Below are 27813 nucleotides of genomic sequence, written 5' to 3'. Positions count from 1 at the left end.
CGTTGATTTAACATGGCCAGTCTCCAGATATGTATAGAGATAATGATTTGTTAATCTGTGAGTTAGAAACTGATACGATTAGAATTTAAAAGACGAGTGTTTATTGTTTATTTATTCAGACAAAAAACAACAAGTAAATTGTTGCAAATACAAAAAATTAAAAACAAATGTTAACGTAAACGGGTTCAATAGAATTGGACGATTTTTACAATTAGTTTATTTAACCCGTGTGTCCAGTGGCCATTATGAAATGACTGGAATTAATTTAAAAGAAGACGATTTTGACTACGGTCGATCTTTTTTCCGACGTTAAATCGTAATCGGTGGAATCCAGGAGATGAACCGAAATTTCTACGACCCGGGTCCTCGCAAGTGGGCCGGTGAAGATCCCGGGCCCAACCGGACCGAGAAGCCTCTCATCCCGACGAAAAGCGAACTTCAGGAGTTTGTGGAGAATCTGAAAGGGCGCCAGGTCGAAGGTGAACGGAGCCGGCACAAGAACCACATGCGATGGGCAGAATCGTCACCGTCCCGAAGGTAACATTTACATAATAACAATTTTAACCGACTTTGGTAGAAAAAACTGCGAAAGTTCACAGTCTGTTGCCTTTTAGGACAACTAGGCAAAAACAAATCAGCGTTACATTAATCAATTATTGATTTGCTAAATGCAGTTCAGTACTATAGTCATAGTCTGATGGTATGGTCTGATGCAGACGTCTCAGAATTGCCTGGTACCTCAGTCAATCAAAAAACATTGGGCATGATCTTGCTCAATAAGCAATTCAAGTGTCTTCTATCACTAGTGTTGAACTGCTTTTTTGCTCGGTTAGGTAGTATCAGTTTCTGCCACTACAGTAGAACATGAAAATCTCATCTATGATGGTGTCCTATGACCTATGGTGTCCTTCAATGATGATACCATCATGTATAGTATAGCTTCCAACAAAGAGAATAGACTATCCAATATTCCACAGACACCTTTAGCATTTGACAAAATAATTGGCATCAAGCGACAATTGTGCAAAACATTAAATGTTCACAAAATATATATCGATTTAATTAGAAAACTTTGAACAATAAGTATATAATCACAAGTATGAAGTAACACCAGATAGAATGGCAAGCTGCTTCAACCACCTTAAGCCAGAGCATTGTCTTCTGTCGTTAGTGTTGAACCACTTTTCTTATCTGCTATGTTGCATTGGTTTCTGTAGATAGGGTAGAAGACAAACATTTCATGGCACAAGCCTATGTTAAAATCCTTAAAAACCTAATTGTTTTATTAGTATAAGACAGTCTTCTAGGACACATAAAACATCTATAAAAATAAATAAACATAATAGTGCCTTAATTGATCAAAACACAGTTGGACATGTCTGTCGTGCACAACACAATTAAGGTGTCTTCTGTTGCTAGTGTTGAACAATCGTTTTTGCTTTGTTTGATTGCATCAGTTTCTGTCGCTAGTGAAGAACATGAACATCCCATGGGACAAATTAAATTATCTAAAAGCCACAATTGACCTATGATGTTCTTCAATGGTGGTACCATCATCGTATAGCTTCCAACAAAGAGAATAGAACAAGAGAATCTTCAATGGTGATGGTGTAGTACACCATCCAATATTCCCTAGATACCTTTAAATATTACATTTTACAAAATAATTGGCGTCAAGCGACAGTTGTGGAAAAATATGTTCACAAAATATATATCGATATACTTAGAAAACTTTGAACAATTAGTATATAATCACAAGTATGAAGTGAGACCAGATAGAATGGCAAGCTGCTTCAACCACCTTAAGCCAGAGCATTGTCTTCTGTCGCTAGTGTTGAACCACTTTTCTTATCTATTATGTTGCATTGGTTTCTGTCGATAGTATAGAACACGAACATCTCATGGCACAAGCCTATGTTAAAGTCCTTAAAAACCTAATTGTTTTATCAGTATAAGACAGTCTTCTAGGACAAATAAAACATCTACAAAAAAATAAATAAACATAATAGTGCCTTAATTGATCAAAACACACATGGACATGTCTGTTATGCACAACACAATTAAGGTGTCTTCTGTTGCTAGTGTTGAACAATTGTTTTTACTTTGTTTGATTGCATCAGTTTCTGTCGCTAGTGAAGAACACCCATGAGACAAATTAAATTATCTAAAAGCCACAATTGACCTATGATGCTGTCCTATGACCTATGACGTTCTTCAATGGTGATACCATCATGTATAGTATAGCTTCCAACAAAGAGAATAGGGATATCTTCAGTGGTGATAGTGTAGTACATCATCCAATTTTCCACAGACACCTTTACATATTACATTTGACAAAATACTTGGCATCAAATGACAATTGTGCAAAACTCTATTGGTATATATAGAAAACTTTGTACAATTAGTATATTATCACAATTATGAAGTAACACCAGATAGGTCCTTTAACCAACTTAGGCTATGGCACTTTCTCAAATTCCTTAAAAACCTAATTGTGCTACCAGTAGAAGACATTCTTCTAAAACATGTATAAAAAACAACATATTAAACACAATAGTGCCTTATTCAATCAAAACACAGTTGGATATGACTGTCGTGCGCAATATGCGACTCAAGTGCCTTTTGTTTGAATCTCTTTTTTGATCTGTTAAGTTGTATTGATTTCTGTCGCTTGTGTAGAACATGAAAATCTTATGGGCAAATTAAATTATCTAAAAGTCGCAATTGACCTATGATGCTGACCTATGACTTACGATGTTCTTCAATGATGATACCATCATGTATAGTATAGCTTCCAACAAAGAGAATAGAACAAGAGAATCTTCAATGGTGATTGTGCAGTACACCATCCAATATTCCATAGACACCTTTACCTATTACATTTGACAAAATACTTGGCATCAAATGACAATTGTGCAAACCAAAAAACATATACATAGAAGACTTGGAATAATTAGTATATACAGTGGGACATGACTGTGATGCTCAATATGCGACTCAAGTGCCGTTTGTCACTAGTGTTGAATCTCTTTTCTTATCTGTTATGATCTATATGTTTCTGTCAATAGTGTAGATCTAGATACACTATATGTATATACATACATCTACACAGAAAACAAACACTTTGAGTGAGTACAAATACTTTGATTGAAACTAAAATTTTTAGCATTGTATAAACTCATTTTTTCACATCCTACATGTATTTATATAATTTGAACAATGTTTATAAATCCCAGGCCCTAAAAATGATCTTAATAAGGATAGAAATAGTAGATGATGAGGTTTGGTCTGCGAGTTGGCAAACTCATATTGAACCGGCACACGGGCACTACTGGGTCTGTCTTCACTCACGGGATTTTTTTTGTTTGAGTTATTCAAACAAAAAAAATCCCGCGACTGAAGACAGACCCATAGTGCCCGTGTGCCGGTTCAACATAAGGATAGAAATGTTGGCATGATAAAGAAAATGTTTTTCTAAACCTACATCACACAAAACTGCATCTCACGATCTCCAAATAATCTGTTGCTAGTGTTGAATCACCGTTTTAGCTTTGTTTGATTACATCAATTTTTGTCACTAGTGAAGAACATGAACATCCCATGGGACAAATTAAATTATCTAAAAACCACAATTGACCTTTGATCTATGATGTTCTTCAACGGTAATACCATCAATGTATAGTATACCTTCCAACAAACCCACAATTTAAATAATCTGCACATTTTCCCAAGTTTTTAAAGCCATAGTTGAAATAAAAGTATTTACAATTCTCGACATCCAAATGACCTATGAGAATAGGGGTATATTCAACGGTGATGTACACCATCCAACATTCCACAGACACATTTACCTATTACAAATTGTGCATTGATATTCAATTGTACAAAGTACAAAACATCAGCACAATAATACTTAACATAATTAGCATATTACATATAATTGAAGTAACTCGAGGTAGACTGGCAAGCCGCTTTCATCACTTTTACAGAAATACCTCAGGCTCTGACACTTTGTCAAAATCCTAAAAACCTAATTGTTCTATTAGTATAGGAGTCTTCTAGAACAAATGAAATATCTATGAAAATAAATAAATAAACATAATAGAACCATAATAAATAAAAACACGGTTGGAATGACTGTCGTACTCAACCTGCAACTTAAGTGTCTTCTGTTGCTAGTGTTGAACCGCCTTTTTGCTCTGTTAGGTCATCGGTTTCTGCTGCTAGTGTAGAATATTGTGAACTTCCTACGACACAAATTAAATTATATAAAAATCAAAATTAACCTAAGATGGTATGGAATTCTTCTTTGATGATACTGTCAATGTAGTGTACCATCTAACATTATTTAAATTATCTGCACATTTTCATAGGTTCCTAAAGCCACAGTTGGAATGAACTAGATAGGTCACAGTTACATCCATATTATCTAGGAGAATAGAGAAATATTCAATTGTGACAATGCAGTACACTATCCAACTTGGGGCTGAACAGCAAGCTGTTATTGTTATCATTTGACTTGATTGGGCACAACAAATAGGGATATACTGAAAATTTTAAATGATTAGTATATTGTACACAATGTTGAAGTAATTCAAGGAAGAAGAACAAAATACTTTAACCTCTTTCAGAGAAATGCCTTTGGCTCTGCCTGTCAGGTTCTGCCTTTTTATTTTGGCTCTTGTTTGACTTTCCTCGAGTTCTTCATTCATTGGTGATAATGTACCACACCAACATTACATAAATACCTTTTAAATCATTTATGCCAGGGATTCCCAAACTGTGGTCCCCAGCCCCCTGGGGGTATGCCTACCCTAACCTAGAGGGTCTGTGAGAACTTAAAAAAATTAATAATTACAAAGATAAAGTAGAATGAATAAATACAATTAAAAAACAATAACAATGAGTACTGAAAATGAATGTTTTTATTTTTAAATTCACTAATTTCGTGGTCCGCTTGACCAATTAATATATTACAATCAATTAAGGTTTTTTAGTTGAGATAAAAAAGTCAATGGCACGAGCGGGATTTGAACCCACGATCTTCGACTAGATACGCCGCTGCTCTACCACTTGAGCTATCGATCCACTCGGACACCAACTTCTCATCTCAACCCCACCTTTTGAATTTTCCCCCCTTTTTGCCATTTTTCAATTATTCGCTCATGCCATTGACTTTTTTATCTCAATAAAAAACCTCAATTAATTGTAATATATTGGTCAAGCGGACCACGAAACTAGTGAATTTAATGACTTAAAATGAAGTATACTTCACTAAAGCTCTTCGTGGCCATTTCATTTGTTGTTGAGAATCCAATCCGATTACACGACGTTTGAAAAATGGCAAAAAGGAGGGAAAATTCAAAAGGTGAGATGAGAAGTTGGTGTCCGAGTGGATCGAGGTCACGATAGCTCAAGTCGTTGAGCAGCGGTGTATCTAGCCAAAGATCGTGGGTTCAAATCGCGCTTGTGCCATTGTCTTTTTTATCTCAACTAAAAAACCTTAATTAATTGTTTTTTATTTTTATTTATTCACTCTATGTTTATTTTTGTACACCACAACAAAATAGGTAAGGTAAATGAGACCTATGGGACTTGATTGGATGGTCCATCAGTTTCCTGAAATTTCATTGTTGATACTGGAATCTTTCATTACCAGGAACTGCTGCTTCTGGAAAACCACAGAATTTTTGGAAAAAGCCATTGTTTCTCGATAATGTGATTGCTCAAACATCTCTCGTGAATGTACTACCTATTTGTGTCATTTTCATTGACCAGTTATTTACTCCAATATGGATCAGTTGCTGAAGTCAGGATTTTTGAGAAAGCATATATTTTCTCCATCACCTATACAGCCAGGAAAGCACTGAATTTGAACTCATGACAACCTTCTAATGAGGATTTTACTGACGACAAGCCAGATGAAGAACAGCCTTTAGATAAAGCACCAGATCCAGCATGCTCAAACTTTACATGTCTCTGAATAGGTGCAGATCAAATAGCCAGTGGAAGTGGGACATCTAAAAAGTGTTAGTATCACAACAGCTACTTAGATTTGTGATTTATAGAGGCTGATGAGGATAAAGCTCATTGCGTGATTTGCACGAAAGTCCTTCCAAACAGATCAATGGTTCCAGTTAAACTGCATCGCCATTTTGAGGGAGGGCCCACACTCAGAACTCTGGGAGAAATAGACTGATGTTTTCATGAGGAAGCTTCTCTTACCTTCATTAAAACTTATGCAAAAACTCATACCACCACTGAAACCCTCATAAAATCATGTGTAAATCTGTATCTTGCATGCATGACAAAAACTTATATGTTTGATGCCATTATCAAACAATCAAACTGTCAAAAGACATATATTTGATTTATCAAATCACGTGACAGAATCGCTGGTTTCTTTTCACTCAATTCATTTTTCCTCCAAACGTCGCAGAGTTGGCTTCAAGGAGGTTATCTGTTTGTTGGATGATTTTACAATTAATGAAATTCCATGGTCTAATTGCATTCATGTGTGAACAGTGCAAAAGCAACAGAAATGATGAATGATGGAGCGAGTGCGGTGTTCAATCCTTTTTAAAAAGATAGTTCTTACATTTAAGTTGTTTTGCAGAACTCCTTCAACCTGATGATGAGCTAAAAGCTTGAAATCCGGATTGTTGCAAAACAACTTACTGGGAGTAGGAACAATCTTTTTAAAAAGGTGCAAAAGCAATGTCTGACCAAATGATCAGATGATTAAAATAAAATCCATTATATTGTCTATTGACCAAATTACTTCTTTCAATTAATTAATCTTTTTATGTAAGGTTTTGGTTGAAATGAAAAAGCTTACATAAAAATATTAATTAAAATTAAATTTAAATCGAAGTGTCGCAGCAGCAGTCTTTGTGTTTTCCACAGACATAGCTATGAAACAAATGCAAGCCTCTTTTAAGAAAATTTTGGATGAGTCTATTCAAATTATTAATTGTATTAAGTCAGAGCCATTGAAGTCTTGACTTTTCACAATACTATGACGATTGATGATGATGGTATGGGAAGCTTTCATCATTCCCTGCTTCTCCATAAAGAAGTGAGGAGGTGGCTGGGAAAGCACTTGTTGATTGTTGGATGTTCTGAAATCTTATCTCTGTTATGGATAATAATGTCAAATTGGCCAACGTTTTCAATGATGATAAATGACAATGTATACTGTCCTTCATGAAAATTAATGAAGTTTTTGGATGCATTCATGTGTTCAAAACTTTCAAATACCGCGCCTTCAAAAGAAAAATCCAGTTTTGGGATGAATCTGTTGAGCATGAAAAGGTGGAGTGTTTTCCTGTTTTAAAGGATTTTCTAAAAGAAAACAAAGTAGAACTTGTGACTGTTGATTGATGGAATATGTGAACATGTTCAAAGTTTGGAGATGACCTTCAAAGGTATCCAATTCCTGAGAATAGGTCGTACTATTCTCAATTAAAAAGACGGGTTTTTATTTTTAATTTTCATTCATAAATTTTTGATGATTAAAATTGCAAGGGTTATGTTGGGATTCAAACCCAGAACCGCTAGCATGGCAAATACAAGTAGCACCCCCTAATCACTTCTCCTCCACAGTCCCTTAATTCTGAAAGTAACACCATGTACATAACATTTTTTTAACACATTGCATGCATGTTAAAAAAAACACCCTAGCCAAATAAATAAAATACTTTTTTTTTGGGGGAACAATTTTTTTTAAATTTAACTCTTTATTTTGAAAATAGTTTGTAAGGTTTGACCATATCCACTATTCAGTGGTGAATAAATTAAAAAAAATTAAATTACATAGGAAGTAATTTGTAGACTTGTTTTTTTAAACTTTCAGTACAAGAGAAAAGCATATCAAAACCAAAAAGAACAAGCAAAATCAGTAAATATAAATTAACCTACAAAGTCTTGTTGATCACCAGTATTTTCTTAAATGTAGAGAAACAATTTTCCTCTTTTATCATTTAATTATAAACAAAACATATTGTGAATTACTTGAACATATAATTAAACAAGAATAGAATTTATCTTGACTCATTGATAATTCCTAAGTTTATGATAATTATCATCAAACATATGCCAATTTTTCTGGCTTGTGACTTTTCATACTTAATTTTTATGTATAATACCACCATTTATAATACCACCATTAAACCAAGTCCGCTACCTTGGGCTTTACTTAGATAGTAGACTTACTTGGAACCCACATACACGATTAAAACGGCAAGAACTTAACAAAAGATATGGACTACTCAGACACCTTCTTGGACCAAAATCAAAACTAAGCATACATAACAAACTAACCACTTACAAAACACTAATCAGACCTATTTGGACCTACGGAGTCGAGCTGTGGGGCTCGGCCAAATCATCCAATATCCAACGAATTCAGTCTTTTCAATCTAAAGTTCTCCGACGTATCCTCAATGCTCCCTTCTACGTCACAAATCAAACGATCCATAATGATCTTAAAATCCCTTTCGTGAAAGATCTTATCCATACACGCTTCTTCACTTTTCACTCTAAACTTTCCCTCCATCCTAACTCACTAGCCCTAACTCTTTCCTCAAAATCTCACCCTTACAATCCTCCACGCCATTTAAAACGACGATGGCCTCATGACCTTCTATCTAACCCACCAAATTAACTTTTACTCCCCCCCCAATTTAAAAAAAAAATTTATGTACCTAAAACGCAAATAAAAATGTCCGGTAAATAAAATTTAAAGCATTTTCTGCACAAACAAATTTGCTAATATGTCATCAATGAATTGGTTGATATATCTTTTAATTTGATTAAAGAATTTGTCGTGAAACACACAAAAATCATGGTTGATATGATTTTGATCGTTTGTTGTGAGGAATTTTACATAAATAAGCTACAAAATGTTACATAAATATCATCTATTTATCTAAGTGCACAGTGAAAAACATATACATCTTTCAGTAAAATATTTTTAGAATTTTAATTCGTGTTTTTATGATATTTCAATATACCCTAGTTTACTATGTAAGCTATTGATTTTTAATGAGAATAGTACAACGTTCGACTTTGTTTAATGCGTTGAATAATTGTTTGTTTGGGGTGCTGACTATCTAAAGTGGATTAGTTTGTAAATCATATTTTATTATTTTACATGTAACAACTGTTTGACAATGTTAGTAATAAATTCTAGGGATGAAAGAAAAAGGCCTTCAGAAATGAATGATCAAGAACCAGCTGAGAAATATTCTAGATCCGTTAATCTGAATGAAGTATGTATTGTGGAATTCACTGTCATTATGTCTAATAGAAGGTTAAAAAAAACTTCTAATGAAACATTTTAAATGTTTCAGAAGATGGGTGCAAGTGAAATAAATTCAGCAATGCGTTATTCAAATATGAGGTATGACCCCGAACACATGAGGGAGAGGAATACTAGAATGGCCAACGCAGAAATGACAAGGAACGTCGATGCTTATTCAAGACAATCGATGGATGAAGGAAGACAAGTCATGGCGTTAGACTCACCTCAGAGAATGGCCACAAATATGCAGCAAATGTCTCAAACATTTCAGAGATCATTCGAACATTTGTCGAGTGCTCAGCAAAGGACGATGCCTCAATCGATGTCTTTGATGGGCGAGGCAGAATACCAATTTAGAGATAGAGCACCGATGGACTTGCCGCTTTTATCACAAAGGCAAACGCTGTACAGAAAAAAATCCGATGATAGACTTAGACTAGAACAGCACGATCTGGCTGTCATTACATCAGAAATTCAGAATAATATCGAAAGGCAATGGCCTGGTCCGACTGATGATAAGCCAAATAATTATTTTGTGAAAGAGAAATCACCTCCGGTGATTGACAGGAGCGAATGGAAGAAATGTACAAGAATTCCAACCCCCCCACCGCCTCCATCTCTTTCAGATTATAAGAAAAAAGAAGATAAATCTTCTTTTAAAGAGAAGCCTCCAAATGAAACAAGACAAAACAAAATAGAAGATAAAGAAAGTGACTTTATTTCTTCTGTAAGTATTAAAATTTACTTTATCCTTTTCCTCAATTGATAAAATACATTAGAATAGATCCGAAAGGTTCTATTCATGACACAAATAACAAACCATTACCATAGCATTTATATTTTTTGTAGTGCATAATTAAAATATGACAATTTTTATTATTTTGTTTATTATATATTATAATAAATATTTTGTTATGTAAATATACGATAGTTTGTCAAGAACCAGTTTGGTTAAAAGAATAAAAGATTTTTCCGTTATATAACTTTCCCCAATATTTTTATTTCCATTTTAAAACGATGTATTTGCTTGAAAATATGCCTTTTCTTTATTAAATAACTTTTAATTTTGAAAACATTTATTACAGCTATTACACAACAAAGATGTTAGTTTGAGCAGTCTTCTAGAAGCCGCAATGGAAAGTACAGGTAAGCTTCATATTGAATATTTTTAAATTAAATATTTTTCCCCGGCTTTTGGAACAATAAAATGTGTGATTGGAAGGCACAATGCTGACAAATATTTTTCATTTGTATCGCAACACATTTCACAGGTATAGGACAGATAAACTAAAATAAATTTTTTCATTATGAAAATGTTTTTGTTGGTGGTAGTTATATTTCTTATTCTAATGACATTTTGGATTTTTCTAAAATTTCTTCTCAGCTTTTTGGTTAGTACAACACAGGTTATTTACACAGTATATTAAGTGTGTATATGTATAATTAATCACTTGTCAGAATTGAAACTAAGTTTTCTTGATTATAACAGGTAGCAAAAGGCACACCGAAGATCCTGTGTTAAAAACAAAGATCGTGACCGAATGTGAAAGGAAAATATCTCAGCTTTATAAGCAGAGGTTGCATGGAGAGGGGGCTTTTATTCCAGACCCTATTCCCCAGAGTTGGAGCACGAGAAGCCAAATGCTCAATCACCACCCGTATTTAGAATTTGCATTTGAAACGGAGGAGAAAATCTGGTGTTGTTCGAGTGTCGAACTGCCCAAGCCAAAAGAACCTGTCGCTGTGGAAATGGATAAACGAATTGAAAGCCTAGGAAAATTAAGCAAAGAGATGATCGATTGGGATAAGTTTGGAAAGAGTTTATCCGAACTGGCAACTACTGAAGATAGGAGCAATGCACAGTTACAAAGCGATAACGTGACAATGAACCAGTCTAAAACTGAATATTGGGGAATATATCCAAAACACATTAACGAAACGTCGAATGCGAGAGTTCCTATCGAGTATCGGCCTTTTCCGAACAAACACGATGAAAATTCTAAGGAAAGCGATTCAAATTCACCAGATGATAGTCATAAAAGCAAAAAGGCGAAAAAGGACAAAAGACATAGAGACCGTAAATCAAAAAAGAAATCGAGTCGCAAAAAGAGCAAGGAGAGAAATCATTCAAAGTCGCATGATTCTCCTTTGAAAATGCCCCATTCTGCCATTACTCCTGTCCATCCTCAGATTGTAGCACCTGCTTCCCAAGGTAATTTAAATTACCCAGTTGTTAACATGCTATCAAATGTACCTCAAAATCTGTATCAAGGCGCTTACATTCCACAACCGAATCCTGAATATTTCAATCAAAATTGGAATCAGCCCTTGATGCCAAACCCAAATATGGGTTGGATGAACCCAAATTTTTCAAATCCAACATGGAACATCCAACCCAATTTGCCGAATCCTGTCATGCCACCTGTTAACTTAAATCAAAACTGTACCAATTTGATTCCTGTCTCAGCAAATGCAAAGCAGATTACACCAGATGCCAATTTTGGTAAAATTGTACAACCTACTAATACTGCTAATATCGAAATAAATTTAAACCAAACCCTTGCTCCTTTGCCCATTCAAAACCCAGTTACCAATATCCAAAATCCAAGCATTCCTGGTGTTTCACAACCTTTCATCAATCCTTTTACACAGTCGACTCCTTATCATGTTAATACGATCTCTGAAGATGAAAAACTGGAGGAGGAGTTGAAACCTCTGAGGAAAAAATTTTTCAAATATTTCACTCCCATTCAAGGAGCCACTGAAGAACTTAAAAAATTTCAACTGAACGAGAACACTTGCGCTAGTATAAAGTATAGAATAATGAGTGGAAATAATGCTTTAAGAAGTATGTACACTATAGTGAATGACATGCTTTGTAGGATTGAAAACGATGGAAAAAATTCCAAGTGCATTCAAGTGATTGTTCCAAAGACTTGTATTTACAAATGTTTAGTAGCAGCACACAATGCAAACCATAAGTTACGTTTGACGGAGCTTGAAAATATTGTAGAAAAGTGTTTTTTTGCCATAAGGGATGTTAGAAACGACATTAGCATTGTGTTGCGGAACTGTAAAGAGTGCAGGAGACCGAGGACAAGAAGTCATTCTAGTGAAAGAAGGAAAAACGAATTGCTCTCCCAAAGACCTGGTGCTCTTGTTTTGCCTAAAATAAAAGTCAATTTAAAATCAAGACAGTCAAAAGATAAAGAAGAAGATCTCGAATTAGAGAAAAGCGATATATCCGGTAAACATAAACAGTTGGATGAAAGAAAAAATAGTCATGAGCATGACGATCAGCAAGACGCCAATTTAAGTGATTCTAAGAAAAAAGAAACATCTGATAGGAGAAGATCTGGTGATAGTTTCTATATCTATCGCCAACAAGCTAAAAAACAGTTCAACCAAAAATTATATGATGACAATGAGGAAACAATTGACTTAACTGAAGTACAAATTGTCGAAGAGACAGAAAAACATAGTGATTCCTCGAAAGAAGTTCCCTCAGTGATTATCGAAGATGATAAAGATTCTGAAAAGAAAGCGGAAACAATTACTGAAGAGAAGACCAACTCTACAAATGAAGAAACCACAAATGATACGATCCAACCAGTAGAACAAGATGACGCAAGTGAAAAAAAGCCTTTAGATTTCAAAGCAAGAGTGAGGCACACACAAATGCTCAGTGATGAGCTGAAGGAGCTCATAAACAAATTGGAGAGCGGTGATCAAACAGTCAATCCTTGTTATCTGATCAAAGGGATGATGCTTTGCCAGAAGGTGAACATCAACGGCAATTCGGAAATTCGCATTGTCGCTGATATGGACCATATCAAGTCTTTCTGTTACATTGTACATACGATGGCTACTGTGCATGCTCCATATCAAAAATCGATTGCCATGTTCAAAAAACACTTCATTCCAATAGACGGAGTGGAAGAGATTCTCAGTAAAGTTGTAAATAGTTGTCAGAATTGTAGAGTAAATTGAATTACCTGTTCAAAAATATTTTATTGATGTATATTTTTTAATTATAGATAATTGAGAATTATAAATGACAAAAAATTGTATTAGTATTTTTCTGTTATTTTATTTTAATTTACCTTTTTCTTTTTTGTTGGATATCTGGATTTTTTTATATCAACGTAGATGTTTTTCTTTTACATTTCAATTAACAAAATTGATTAATTTTTTATAATGAAATGTTTTTCTTGTATTAATACATTTCTGTAAACCAAAAAATGAGAGTTATTTTGTTTCACCATAGATAGTTTTCTACTTTTTCAACTCTTTTAAGCACATAAAAGATAGACTTAAGTTGAACTGCGCGTTGACGTTATTCATTATAATTTTAATTTGCCATTGCAATTATAATCGGATTAACAAGAACATAAGTCCAACTACGACACAATCAAGAACTTGTTAAATCAATGGCATATTTTGCAGATTTCTACACAGGCAATGTCCAAAATGCAAAGAAAACAAACTAAGCTTGTCAAATAAGTTTGTAGCATTTTTTTCAATAATTTTATTTTTTCCTTCTTGTGTTTTCAAGCAGTATTATTTAGTGACCATAAAATTTTTCTTAAAAAAATTATAAGTATTTTTATTCAATTTCGTTCAAGATGTCGCATTTTTAGTGTTTTGTCAAGTTGAAATGGAGGAAAAAATAAGTGGATTTTTATCTTTTAACATGTTCAGTGCAACCTGATAATTGAATTTTTCCTCTCCTTCCTCCAAAAATTTTCCACTCCTAAAAACGATATGTACCATGACTTGCGTACAGTTCACCATCACTGAACGTGTTAATTAGGTTTTATTTTGGAAAAACCGCAGATCAAACTACTAGGAAAATTTGCGTTGAATCTTTTAGAAGAAAGCACCAAAGTAATTGGTTTGCTTTGTTCAAAAGCAGAAATTTTGAATTGGAGGACACAATGTGCATAGGTCATCCTTAACTCTTGATTATGGCCAAATTCAAGTTTTGTCTTGAATAACTCACGCTAAATGAAAAAAAAAAAAAAAGATAGAGATATTTAACATATTTCATACAAGTGTATCTGAAAGTAGCTGGATATGTTTCTCCAATCAACATACAATGCTGATTTAGAAGAATTATTGGGCCATGTTTCAATCTGCGATTCCTTCATATATTGGATGTAAACGGCCAATTTTTAAAAATATGGATAACTGAGAATGAAAATGGGTCCTTTACAGCAATGTTCAGGAAGGAAAATCCTGAGGAAAACACAACCCCAAAATCGAGATTATATCCAAAGAAAGTAACGTGCATGTGGTGAGATTGGAAATGGGTGCTTTTTATGAGCTTTTTTCGCCTAACCAAACCGTTAATTTTAGTGTATACTGCACAAGATTGGAGTGATTAAAATCAGCAATTGACCAAAGATGAACAGCATTGGCTAATCCCAAGGGGATGTTTTCCACCAGGTTAACCTGCCAGAAATTGTTAGATCTTGGCTATAAGCTACCCCATCCACCGTATTCGCTTGACATTGCATTTACAGATTTTCATTTATTCTGAGCTCTTCAATACTCTATTAATTAGAAAAAATTTACTTCCCTTGAAGATGGTAGAAAACTTATAGAGAAGGGAATTACAAAATTGGTGAACGATGGCAACAGGTAGTGGAACAAAATGGTTCTTATATTTTTTATTAAATTTATTTACAAGTACCTGAAATTTTCATTGGATTTACCTTAAAAAAAAAAAAAAAAAAACTATGGACTTACTTTACGTATCCAAACTTTATTAAACAGATACACTTTAAAAAAATAATAGTAGATATTGTGGAGGCCAGTGCGGGGTGACCTCTTCTGCCTATTCTTACCGTCTTCATAGCTGCTGACTAAGATGGCCAAATGCTGAAACAAATCAGACAAAGAAAACAATTGAGAATAAGCTGACCTCAGAGGATGATCAAGCTACAATGCGAAAAATATGCATGTGTTCATAAACTTTTTGGTCTCCCTACCTCACTGTTTTGTACTGTTAGACACGTTTTAGCTTTTCACCATCTTTAGTGGTGACTTTGTTAGAAGTCCCATCACTCATTGTCAGGGAGAGCATGTCGAATTGTATTACAAACCACATGTTAACAAAAAAAAAGTACATATTTTCAACTTCTATGAATTGTTCGTGACGGCGTATACAGACAACCCGGCGAGGTTAGGCACACCAAAATGATCGGTAATGACAAAATTACATATCGTAAATCAGGATGGTTCTTGCAAATTTTTTTTACACTTAAACACACAAGGTCTCAGAAATGAAGTGGTCACAGTTAAGCTGTTGATACTGCAACCCTCCATTGTAAAGTAAAAAGGTCCTGGGTTCAAATTCAGGGCCACCAGATACAATTTTTTTTCTAGACGACTATACATTCGGGTTACTGTTAAATTTAGTTGAAAGACCACATCCCACTAAACCGGCCAAATAAAATGAAACAGGCACTCCAAGAAGCGGAAATTTTCATCTGTGATGAAGTGTCGATGATTCCCTAAACTGTATAGGCCACTAGCGATAATACATTTAGAGATGTTTTTAACGATGATCGTGCATTTGCCAGGTGGTGACTTTCGATAGGTTTTAACAGGTGTAAAAAAAAGAACCATGAGGACAAATTTATGAAGCATGCTCAAAAAATAGTATTTATGGAAAAACGTTCAGCCATTCAAATTGTACAAGATTATGCATGCGGATGGAGTTCAGTCAAATTCTCAGATTGGTTGTTAGATAGATTATATAGCATTTTTCAATCAAATGAAACCTTTTTCCAAGCAAATAAAACCTTTTTTCAACCAAATGAAACTTTTTCAATCAAATGAAACCTTTTTCCAAGTAAATGAAACCTTTTTTCAAGCAAATGAAACCTTTTTTCAACCAAATGACACTATTTTTCCAAGCAAATGAAACCTTTTTTCAAGCAAATGAAACCTAAAACCTAATGATAATAATTATGTAGAGGAATAAATAAATGACATTATAGTACTAACAATAATTTTTATGATGATTGAATATTAATATTACAATAATTGAATCGTAAGGCTTAGGTACAAGAACGTTTCTTGTGAAGATCCGTATTCATCAAACTTTTCTACATCCACCCCGTCGAAATTTAATTAAGTAGGATAGAAAAGTGTTTTTGAGCTAGCAACAACTTTCTGTGATAGAAATTATAAATGATGGAGTGGGGTGGAGTTCAATCCTTTTCAAAAAGATGGTTCCTACTCACAGTAAGTTGTTTCACAACAGTCCGGATTTCGAGCTCTTTAGCTCATCATCAGGGTATCAGCGGGTTCACTTTTGCAATTCATGTCGAGAGATGCGTTTGTAGAAACCCTTCAACCTGATGATGAGCTAAAATACAAATTCTGATTAACAGAACCAGCTAGTAATTGCACAGCTGAACTCCTAGCAGTAGAAAAATCCCTACAGTTTTCCAACATTAAAAATAATCTTGTCAATCTGTTCTGATTCCTTATCATCTTTAATCCCAATTCAAAACTTTTTTCCCTAAATCCCAGCATTCAAAATGTGATCGTCACAAGAAACGTTCTTGTACCTAAGCCTTATGATTCAATTATTGTAACATTAATATTCAATCATCATAAAAATTATTGTTAGTACTATAATATCTTTTATTTATTACTCTACATAATTATTATCATTAGGTATTAGGTTTCATTTGCTTGAAAAAAGGTTTCATTTGATTGAAAAAAGGTTTCATTTGATTGAAAAAAAGTTTCATTTGATTGAAAAAAGTTTCATTTGGTTGAAAAAAAGTTTCATTTGACTGAAAAATGCTATAATGTAAAAACCTTGAAATGTTATGTGATAATTTAATTGAAGGGTTTTATCCATTAGATTTATCTGAGAAAGAAATAATTATTAATAGGAGCTAAATTAGCAGCTAGAAATAATGAGGTGAAAAAAACCAATCATCTTATTATGAACCATTACCAGGGAAAATTGTTAAATGCGTTTCCATAGATTATGCTGAGTCAATAGATAGTGACAAAGCTGGTAATGAAAGTGCACCAAGTGATATTTCCCATTGAATATTTACAATCAATGGCACATTTTCCTCTTGCCGAACTGCACTTAAAAACAGGATTAAGAAATGTATGCATAGGAGACAGTTTGTGTAACGGCTCATTTGATTGTAAGAAAAATTGATAGGATGATATAGTGAAATATTAACAGGAAATAAAAATGGAGATATTGAGCGAATCCCTCGAATATATTTAGACACACGAGAAGATACTGAATTTTGTTTTGAAATGGTTGCAATTTCCAGTCCGTCTAGTATTTGCTTATTGATCATAAATAAGTCACGAGGACAAAGTTTTGAGAAAATAGGTTTGATTATAAATTAAAAGAAAAAAAAACAGTATTTGCCCATGGACAATTACATGTCAAAGTGTACGTCAAAGAAGGACATTAAAATAGAATGCAAATTAAAAGAAAAATGTATATAAAATCTTGTTTTCGACAAAGAGTTGGAGTAGTTTACAAGTTATTTTTTCTAGCCAGCTGGTCAAAAATCGAGATGTGCTGATGTTTTTGAGCTTATTTATTTAGAGTTGCATTTTTTACTTATTTACAAAAATAAGCTAATATAAAACTAGCGTGTGGAACCCAACCCCTGGGATCTTTTTTGCGTGGCATTAGTGGGCAATTAAAAAAAGAAAAAAAAACTAGTTTTAAAAAATAGCCTTCAGTTAAAAATATTGTGAAGTATACTAAACCCGCATGACCTGTCAGTGTTGCGTAACTGTTGGTTTTGCGCGCCGTTTTTACAGTTTGTATTTTAAATTAAATTCGAAGTTTTTATGTTCTCTTTAAAGTTATAAATTGATTTTTAAACCTTCTGAAGTATTGGTAAATAAATAGAAAAATGAAGATAATTACAAAAAGCAATATAATACGGGGAAGTTTAACAAAATAGCCTGTAGTTGACAAAATTTTAAAGTAAACTAAGCCCACGTGATCTATCAGTTTTGTTTTAATGTTTTTTGCTTATATTACAATTCCAATAACTTTTTTAGCTAATTTTTTAAAATTAAAAGTTAATTTTTAAACCTTATGAACTATTGTTAAATCAATCTAAAAATGAAGATGATTTCATAAAGCATTTCAATACAGGCGGTGGCTTTCTTTGGATACCAAGTGCGATGGGTAATTTTTTCGCCTTAAATCTTAAATTAATATATTTGATACATGGAATATTTTATTTTTTTTACCACGTCTCAACTTTTTTAATTTTCCACAATTATATTTGTCCAAAAATAAGTTTGTTTAAATATTTTTCGTCTTATCCTTTAGTTCTAAAGGACAATTTTTTTGTGGTAAATGAAGCTACATTAAAGCATAGCTAGTTATGTGAAGTATACTAAACCCGCACGACCTACCAGTATTGCGAAAGTGTTGGTTTTACGCGCCGTTTGACAGTTTTTACTTTTAATGAATGTCATACATAATTAATATTCTTTTACATTACAAATCGAATAATTTTTTGGCTAACTTTAAAGTTATAAGTTAATTTTCAAACCTTCTGAACTATTTTTAAATCAATCTAAAAATGAAGATAATTTCAAAAGGCAATATAATACAAGGAAGTTTAACAAAATAGCCTGAAGTTGACAAAATTGTAAAGTTCACTAAGCCCGCGTGATCTATCAGTTGTTTTTTAATGTTTTTTAATGTTGTTTTAATGTTTTTTGTTTATATTACAATTCCAATAATTTTTTAGCTAATTATTTAAAATTAAAAGTTAATTTTTAAACCTTCTGAACTATTGTTAAATCAATCTAAACATGAAGATGATTTCAAAAAGCATTACAATACAGGGGGTGGCTTTCTTTGGATACCAAATGCCATGGGTAATTTTTTTGCCTTAAATCTTAAAATAATATAGTTGCTACATGGAATTTTTTTTTTTTACCACGTCTCAACTTTTTTAATTCTCCGCAATTATATTTGTTTAAAAATAAGTTTGCTTAAATATTTTTCGGCTTATCCTTCAAATTCTAAAGGACAATTTTTTGTGTTAAATGAAGGTACACTACAGCTGTAAACATGATGATTTGAAAAAGCATTACAATACAGGGATGGGGTGGCTTTCTTTGGATACCAAATGCGATGGGTAATTTTTTCGCCTTAAATCTTAAATTAATATATTTGCTACATGGAATATTTTATTTTTTTACGTCTCAATTTTTTTAATTCTCCACAATTATATTTGTCTAAAAATAAGTTTGCTTAAATATTTTTCGGCTTATTCTTCAATTCTAAAGGACAATTTTTTTGTGTTAAATGAAGCTACACTAAAGCATAGCTAGTTATGTGAAGTATACTAAACCCGCACGACCTACCAGTGTTGCGAAAGTGTTGGTTTTACGCGCCGTTTTTACAGTTTTTATTTTTAATGAATGCCATACATAATTAAATAATTTTTTAGCTAACTCTACAGTTATAAGTTAATTTTTAAATCAATCTAAAAATGAAGATGATTTCAAAAAGCATTTAGTATATGGATGGGGTGGTCTTTCTTTGGATACCAAATGCCATGAGTAATTTTTTCGCCTTAAATCTTAAATTAGTACATTTGATACATGGAATATTTTATTTTTTTACCACGTCTCAACTTTTTCAATTCTCCACAATTATGTTTATCCAAAAATAAGTTGTCTTAAATGTTTTTCGGCTCATCCTTCAATTCTAAAGGCCAAAATATTTTTTTCATGTTAAAATTAGTTTAGTAATTATTAGTATTATTTAAAATTGTTTAATGCCAAAAATTATAACATTCCAGTAATCCTTAGTTATCCGCTCTCTCTAAACCAGCAATTTTGTAAGTATGATCCAGTATATGCATACATACAGATAATATGTAAGTTATCATATTTATATGTCCATATAGTTTTAATAAAAAATTGGAAGGAAAGGGTATAGAACAATGAAATATTAAATTAATTGACAAGGTATTTTACAACATTGAACTAATAAAATATTTAAAAGTTGTGCAAACATAAAATAATTTAATAATAAATACAGATAGCTTGCAGGGATTGAAGCAAGGTCAGGATGTGATCCTCAGGGCTTTCTCTTGAAAAGAGGAGGACTCTTTTTTGCAAAACAAAAATGGTTTTGAAAGAAATTTTACGGTAATGTAAAGATTACAATAATAAATAAGTATTGTGGTAGTAAAATTGTGAAAAAAAGAGGAGTTTGATGCTTGTGATAGACGTCCTAGAAGATAGTTATGCAGCCGAAGAATACTGGAACAGCAACCTGCAAGATCCAAAGCATTTTTGTCCATTTGGAAGTAGCAGAGAAAAGCAGTTTTTAGTACCAACAGAGACCGAAATCCGCCGTGCTGTGCCATGCCATCTTGGTATTCCTCTTCAACCTTAGACCTTTACACTTTGGGCGTGCCATGAACAAATTGTTATAAGATATACACTAGTACAATATATAAAACTCAAGATAAAAAGGTGGGTGATACAATGCCTAGTGGAGATTTTAAGAAATTTAAAAATTTTTGATCAATGCATCTTTATTCAAAAATACCTTGAACATTTCCAATAAACATTTACTATTTTGCTTAGTATGACTATGATAGGAAAAGTTAAGCTAGGAAAAGGATAAAAATGGGAAAGGAACTAAGACAGGAAAAGTTTATAGATTTGCCGACATTTGACGAGCCAACATAAATAAATTATGATGTCGAGGAAATGGAAAATCAAAGCAATGAACTTTTTCAAAGTTATAAAATTGAAAAAGCCACACATGCATACACTACAACAGCTTCACCAATGAAAAGACTGTGTAAATTTGAGGAAAACTTCACCAAGGCACCACAGATTATCCTAGTGTTAAAACATTCATGATCCGTTTTTATAAACTTACAGTTAAATGACTTGACAACAGCCAATTAATTTTGCTAGTTCTTTTGTTTGGACCGATCCAGTCGAGTGTAAAAAAGATGTGGAAAAAAATTATTTAAATTCATTAGTAAGTACTCAAAGTAAGTTATCATCCAGTAAAAATAGCATATGAGTGGGGCCAACCTTGTTGTGGAAAAAATTGCTGTTATAATACTTTATAATTTATTTTTCCAAGTCAAATGGTTACATCACTTGAATGGGAGTTCTCTAATTGTAAGGGGTAGTTGAATTTGTGAAAATGATCTAAATTGACAAAATTTTGGTTAGATAATTAAGACTGTATGTATTATTTGTTATCAAATGTGTTGTGGTTGAAAAATAGCTCAAGTAGAAAACATGAATCTTCTTTGTCTTTGTTGCACTTGAATTGTATAACAAGCACTGAATTTTTAGTTGTAATATTTAATACGTAATACATAATATGTAATATTGTAATAATATTATAATAATGTATGTACATATGACTTCCCAATAAACTGTTTATAGTATTTTTGTTCTTTTTTATTTTTTTTTACTGGTTGACCTTTAAGTCCTTCTGAAGATTCTTTTATAATATTGTTACATTCCTTCATTATTTCAATGAATTTTAAGCTTCAAACACATATGTGAACAGATTTTAAATGTGAGCAAATTCAACGTTAATTTTTTGATTCAGCGTTGTTTAGAAATAATTAGTCAAACAGAAAAAAAAAAAAAATCTGGCAACGTCATGAATTCAAGGGCCACCAATATAATGTGATAAATTAATTTTCCATATATTAGAAGACAATTCAAATGGTATTCACTATTTGAAAGTTATTAAAAGTAGAACCAATTAAATGTTTAACAAATTGATTTCAAAGTATTTAAACACATTAGATCTATTGTTTTGTATCGAGTAACACAAAATAATTGCAGGAAATTTTTTACTTACTTGCTTTTCCATACTTTATTATCCAACTTTATTAAATAAATTACAATTAATTAAGGTTTTTAGTTGAGATAAAAAGTCTATGGCACGAGCGGTCACGAGGTCACGATAGCTAAAGTGGTAGAGCAGTGGCGTATCTAGCTGAAGTTCGTGGGTTCGAATCCCGCTCGTGCCATTAACTTTTTTATCTCAACCAAAAACCTTAATTAATTGTAATATATTAATTGGTCAAGCAGACCACGAAATTAGTGAATTATTAAATAAATTTAAAATTTTATAATTGATTGAACAAGCTAGTCATAAACCACCATCTTTACATTTTAGCTGGCTCTGTAATGTCCATTTAATTAACATTACTTGTTTCTTTCATAGTAGTCAATTTGATATTAATTTAAGGTTTTACAATTGAACTTGTAATTTATGTTTGCAAGTAACTGCATCGTTTCATTGAAAAGTTGTAACTCAAATGCCAATTTTTGTTTTATTAATTGTAACAGGTAGCAAAACGTACGTAAATGGACCTCAGCACAAACAGAAGGAGGTTGTCAGGCTTTGTGAACAACTCGTTTCAAGGATACGACGCCAGGGAACATCTGGAGAAGGGGCATTTCTTCCATTCCCAGTGGAAAAAATTTTCTACCGGAAAAATTGCTGGTTTCCTGCAGGCCACCCATCTCTGGAGTACACGACGGGCTTATCCAACAGTATAAAGGGAGCACGTGTCTGGCCTTCTGTTAGAATGTTTGAACCTCCAAATAATAAAAAAGCTTCAAAACTCCTTACCGAAGGAATTCAATTGAACAAAAATCTACCAGTTATGTTGACTAATGTTGAAAACAGGCCAATAACAGTATGTGAAGAAAAACTAATAGAGAGTGCCCAAAAAAAACTTCAGAACAAGAGTGTGCAGAATAAATTTCAGCCGGAGAGTACACAGAGCAAAGTTCAGGTTGAGAGCTCCGAGAAAGAAATGCAGCCAGAGAACGTGCAATGTACAATTCAACAAGAGAATACACAGAAAAATCTGCAACCAGGGAGCATGCAGAGTAAAGCTCAGCAAGACAGTGCACTGAGGAAAATTAAGCTAGATACTGTGCTGAGGGATATTCTGGCAAAGCTTGCCTTGCTCAAGGAATTACAGTCAGAAAACGAGCAGAGTCAGCAACAGCTAGAGAGCATGCAGAATAAATCTCAGCCAGAAAGCGCGCCAAACAACTGTCAGCCTGAGAGCATGCCTAGAGAATCTGAGCCAGAGACCTTACAGAAAAAAAGGCAAGATTTTCAGTCAGAGATACTGCAGACAAAAGAGCAGCCAGAGAGTATGCTGGGAGAATTTCGAACAGAAAGTGATCAGAGAAAATTTCAGTTTAAGAACTTAAAGGCAAATGATCAGACTGAGAGCTTGCTGAGGGAATTTGAGCCAGAGACTTCACACAAAAAAAGGAAATCAGAGCGTGTGCATCAAGATTTTCAGACAGAGAGATTGCAGACAAAAGAGCAACCAGAGAATGTGCTGAAAGAATTTCAAACAGAAATTGGGGGGAGAAAGTTTCAATTTAAGGACGATCAGTCTGAGAGTATGCAGAGAGAATTTGAGCCAGAGTCCTTCCACAAAAAAAGGCAATCAGAGCATGTGCATCAAGATTTTAAGTCAGAGAGATTGCAGAAAAAAGCGCAGCCAGAGAGTGTGCTGAAAGAATTTAAACCAGAAAGTGATCAGAGAAAATTTCAGTCTAAGAACTTAAAGACAAATGATCAGACTGAGAGCTTGCTGAGGGAATTTGAGCCAAAGACCTTCCACAAAAAAAAGAAATTGGAGCATGTGCATCAAGATTTTCAATCAGAGAGATTGCAGACAAAAGAGCAACCAAAGAATGTGCTGAAAGAATTTCAAACAGAAATTGGGGGGAGAAAGTTTCAATTTAAGGAAGATCAGTCTGAGAGTATGCAAAGGGAATTTCAGCCAGAGACCTTACACAAAAAAAGGAAATCAGAGCGTGTACATCAAGATTTTAAGTCAGAGAGATTGCAGAAAAAAGAGCAGCCAGAGAGTGTGCTGAGAGAATTTCAAACAGAAAGTGGGGGGAGAAAATTTCACTTTAAGAACGATCAGTCTGAGAGTATGCAGAGGGAATTTGAGCCAGAGACTTTACAGAAAAAAACGCAATCGGACCATGTGCAGCAAGATTTTCAGTCAGAGAACTTGCAGACAAAACAACTGCCAGAGAGAGTCAAGGGAGACATGCCACTTGAGAACAATTTTAAATCAGAAAGCTTACAGATAACTGATAAATCAAAGAGCGTGCAGAGGGAATCTCAGTCAGAGTGCACTCAGAAAGAAATCCAAACAGACCAAGTGCAGCAGAGGGAATTTCAGCCACAAAATATATGTATCAATGAGATAACACCTGATATTACTTATTACTCGCAATCAGTATATTTTTTTCCAACTAGTTTCTATCCAGGATATATGCCATGGCACTCAGGAGCTACAAATTTGCATCCACCAGACACAGTTGAATCTAATTCGTCCAATTCAAAACTTGTACCAACCTCTCAATCCATGCAAGAAATGTATTTTTGGCCTTATTATAATGTCAACAAAACAGAGTTTCCTCAATTTGAACATTTAGGGGAAGGAACAAGTGGTTTGTGCAATGATTTTTCATCAAAAGAAAAACATTTTTCTAAATTGCTATCTTCTCTCCAATGTACTACAAGGTTAATTATGCAAGCTCAAGGAAATGTCTATTCAAAAGAAATAATTGAAGACATGAATTCCAACAAGCCAGAATGCGTATACTTATTAATTAATGATATTCTCTGTTTAAAAGATGTTAGGGAAAAATTGCGTGCTGCTCTCCCCGAGTCAATTGAATGTTTAGACTTGTTACAAGCTCTCCATTCAGACAAACATGACTTGTCTCAATTCAAACTTTTCAATTTTCTGAAAAACAATTTCACACCAAGTGCGAAATACTGTAACTTTCTATTGGCCGATCGTTTATTTGAATCTTGTGAAGAGTGCCATCCGAAAAATAAACTAAATTCTGATGATATAGGAAATTCATTAGACACCGAGCCTTCAGAGAGTCAAAATTCTCAAGTAATTAATAGCAATAATGCTGAAGCAAATGATTGGGCTATATTTGCAAAAGACAGCGACAACAAATTTAGAACCTATAATGCTGTAAAAAATAGAACTAGAGAAAAAACTAGTCTACATGAAAGAAAAATTGCAAGTAATGAACAACCCAATCTGCTTTGTAGCACAGAAACATCAAGCAGTTCAAGAATAGAAAATAAGAAACATCATGATGAAAGTGGTTATAATTACGAGAATGATAGAGAACAGGAGAATAGGGACAAACATGATGCATATACGAGCCAATGGGATCCACTTAGAGAAAAAATAAACCGAGAAAAAAATTTACTGTATAAACGTAGGCCTTCTAATTCTACAAAAAAATTATCAACAGAAATTGATCTTAGCAAATACGACAAAAACAATAAAATGTTAAAACACATTAGCAAACCAAATTCTTCAGAAAGTAAACAAGAAGATCTTGAAACTTTAAACAAAGACAATTTTGATTCAATTCAGCAAGTTCCTAGAAAAAATGAAAAAGTATCGAATCATAAGGATAGAAAGGATTTTCCAGCCAGTACAAGTTGGGGTGAGCCATTAAAAACGGATTTTGGTAAAAGCTTTGATACAGTTCCAACTGAAAAATATGTTTCAAGAAAAGAAGGAGAAAATGATTTAAAAGTCAGGGACGAGAGAACAAAAAACCATCAAGTTAATGATAAACTTGTTACAAAAATTCAGTTTACAAACAAAAAAGCTGCTTCTGAGACCTCAAATGAGAGTAGGGCACAAGATGAAATTAAATTAAAAGATGCAACAAATTCTAAAGACAAGGATACTAAAGTGGCCACTGGAATTCATTCAAGTCGATACAAAGACCCTTCAGATTTTAAAAGCCGAATCAGAGCGGAGCAAATAAAAATTAAAGAATTGAACGATATTATTAAAAGGCTTGAGACAAATGATAAAACTGTCGATTCAAAATACCTATTGAAAGGGGCCATGCTTTGTGAAAAAAATACTGAAACCGCCGGTGAAGTTCGAATAGTTGTACGACAAGAGAGTATCGGAGAATTTTGTCATATAATTCATACGACAGGAGCTAGCCACATACCGTATGAACAATCTATTGCACTTTTCAAAAAGCATTTCACTTCATTTGATCGGGCAAAAGAAGTAATGAAGAAAGTTATACATAATTGTAGTGTGTGTTTTAAAAACTGAATTTTGTTTCTTCAGCATTAAGTAAATAATTTACATTTCTTGTGATTTCACATAGTAAGATATTAATTTATCTGTTCAATTTGTTTTAATTTAAAATTATTAGTTGAAATGCATACTAGACAAAAGTACAGTTACCTGAATTAATACGCTTGCAAGATTTACTCATTTGTTTTTCTATGTATAGTTACTTCTTGTGATCTCACAAAGTTTTATTTATTTGTATTCCATTTAAAATACTTTTTGTTTATACTAGTCAATTTACAATACATTTACTAAATTGTTTAAAATAGAGTTTTTATTTTGTGTGTTATGTATTATGCTTAATTTTGCTTGATAAAAGGCAGACAGTGCTGTACTACAAGCCAATTTTGGTTAGTTTCTACAAAACCATCACTTTTCAATTGCAGCATCCACAACATAAAATTATTCTTTGTATACCCACTTGTTCACATTGTCTGTCTTGTCTGTCAACAATTTTCAAGCGAAAATATTTTTTTTAAAGTTTTTATTACAATGTTTTTATAGACAATGTTTTAGAGACATTTATGACTTTTACAATTGTAACGGCTCTAGTCAAGATGTTCTATGAAAATAGAAGTGATATATTTTATGTATCGATTGAATCTTTAAAAAAATTGTGCGCTATGTTTATAAGTGTGTAATTTCTTATTATAGATCGAATCTCAAGAGTTCGATTTAATACTTGAAGAAAAATGAAAAAATGGTGTTCAAATATTCGAACTTGTTTACAAACATTTTGATCAAATTGTATAAATGTGTCTATCAAATAACATTAATTTGTGATCATCTAAGAACTTCAAATCAAAGAAACATTGATTTTCAACTAGTTTTAATGACACAGTAATTGAATCATGTAATATGTTATGTACACTCAAATTAATATTTATTTAATGTAATAAAAATTTATGCTTTATTTTGTACAATTATTTATTTGACTGAGACACACAGCAAGATAGAGAGAAAAGTGAAAGGAGTGAGAGTAAGTAGTTTATAAAAATAAGAGAAAAAAAGAGAATAGAGATACAGAAAAAAGGTATAAAATTGGGAAAGAGCGAATAGAAAAAGAAAGAGAGTGAGAGAAAAAAGTGAAAAGAGTAAGGGTAGGTAATTGATAAAAATACAAAAAGTAAAAAAAAGGAGAGAGTAGAGATATACAAAAAGAAAGGAAAAGTTAGTTACAAAATGATGAAGAGAGAGAGAGAAAAGTGAATGGGTGAGAGTAGATGATTGATAGAAAGCTATAAAGATAAAAAAGAACAAGAGAAAAAAGTGAAAAAAGTAAGGGTAGGTAATTGA

General features: G+C 33.0%; 1 protein-coding gene across 3 annotated transcripts; it reads left to right on the top strand.

Annotated features, from left to right (window-relative positions):
* The first annotated feature begins 27 nt into the window (after positions 1 to 27).
* Positions 28 to 27430, top strand: LOC106665255. 3 transcript variants are annotated; one of them, XM_024226752.1, is made up of 5 exons: positions 28 to 537; positions 9194 to 9272; positions 9354 to 10031; positions 10390 to 10450; positions 22682 to 27430. In XM_024226752.1, the coding sequence occupies exons 1-5, from the start codon at positions 338 to 340 to the stop codon at positions 26494 to 26496; spliced, it is 4833 nt and encodes a 1610-aa protein (XP_024082520.1). In that variant the 5' UTR covers positions 28 to 337; the 3' UTR covers positions 26497 to 27430. The 3 variants fall into 3 exon arrangements, with proteins under 3 accessions (XP_024082520.1, XP_014247041.1, XP_024082521.1); XM_014391555.2 differs by lacking the exon at positions 22682 to 27430 and adding an exon at positions 10794 to 13367; XM_024226753.1 differs by lacking the exons at positions 9194 to 9272; positions 9354 to 10031.
* Positions 27431 to 27813: the final 383 nt, after the last annotated feature.

This window comes from Cimex lectularius, unplaced genomic scaffold (genome assembly GCF_000648675.2).
Source record: "Cimex lectularius strain Harlan isolate CLEC.00 unplaced genomic scaffold, Clec_2.1 scaffold140, whole genome shotgun sequence".
Lineage (NCBI taxonomy): Eukaryota > Metazoa > Arthropoda > Insecta > Hemiptera > Cimicidae > Cimex > Cimex lectularius.
The sequence above is the reverse complement of the archived record's forward strand: the minus strand, read 5'-3'. Positions and strand labels throughout refer to the sequence as shown.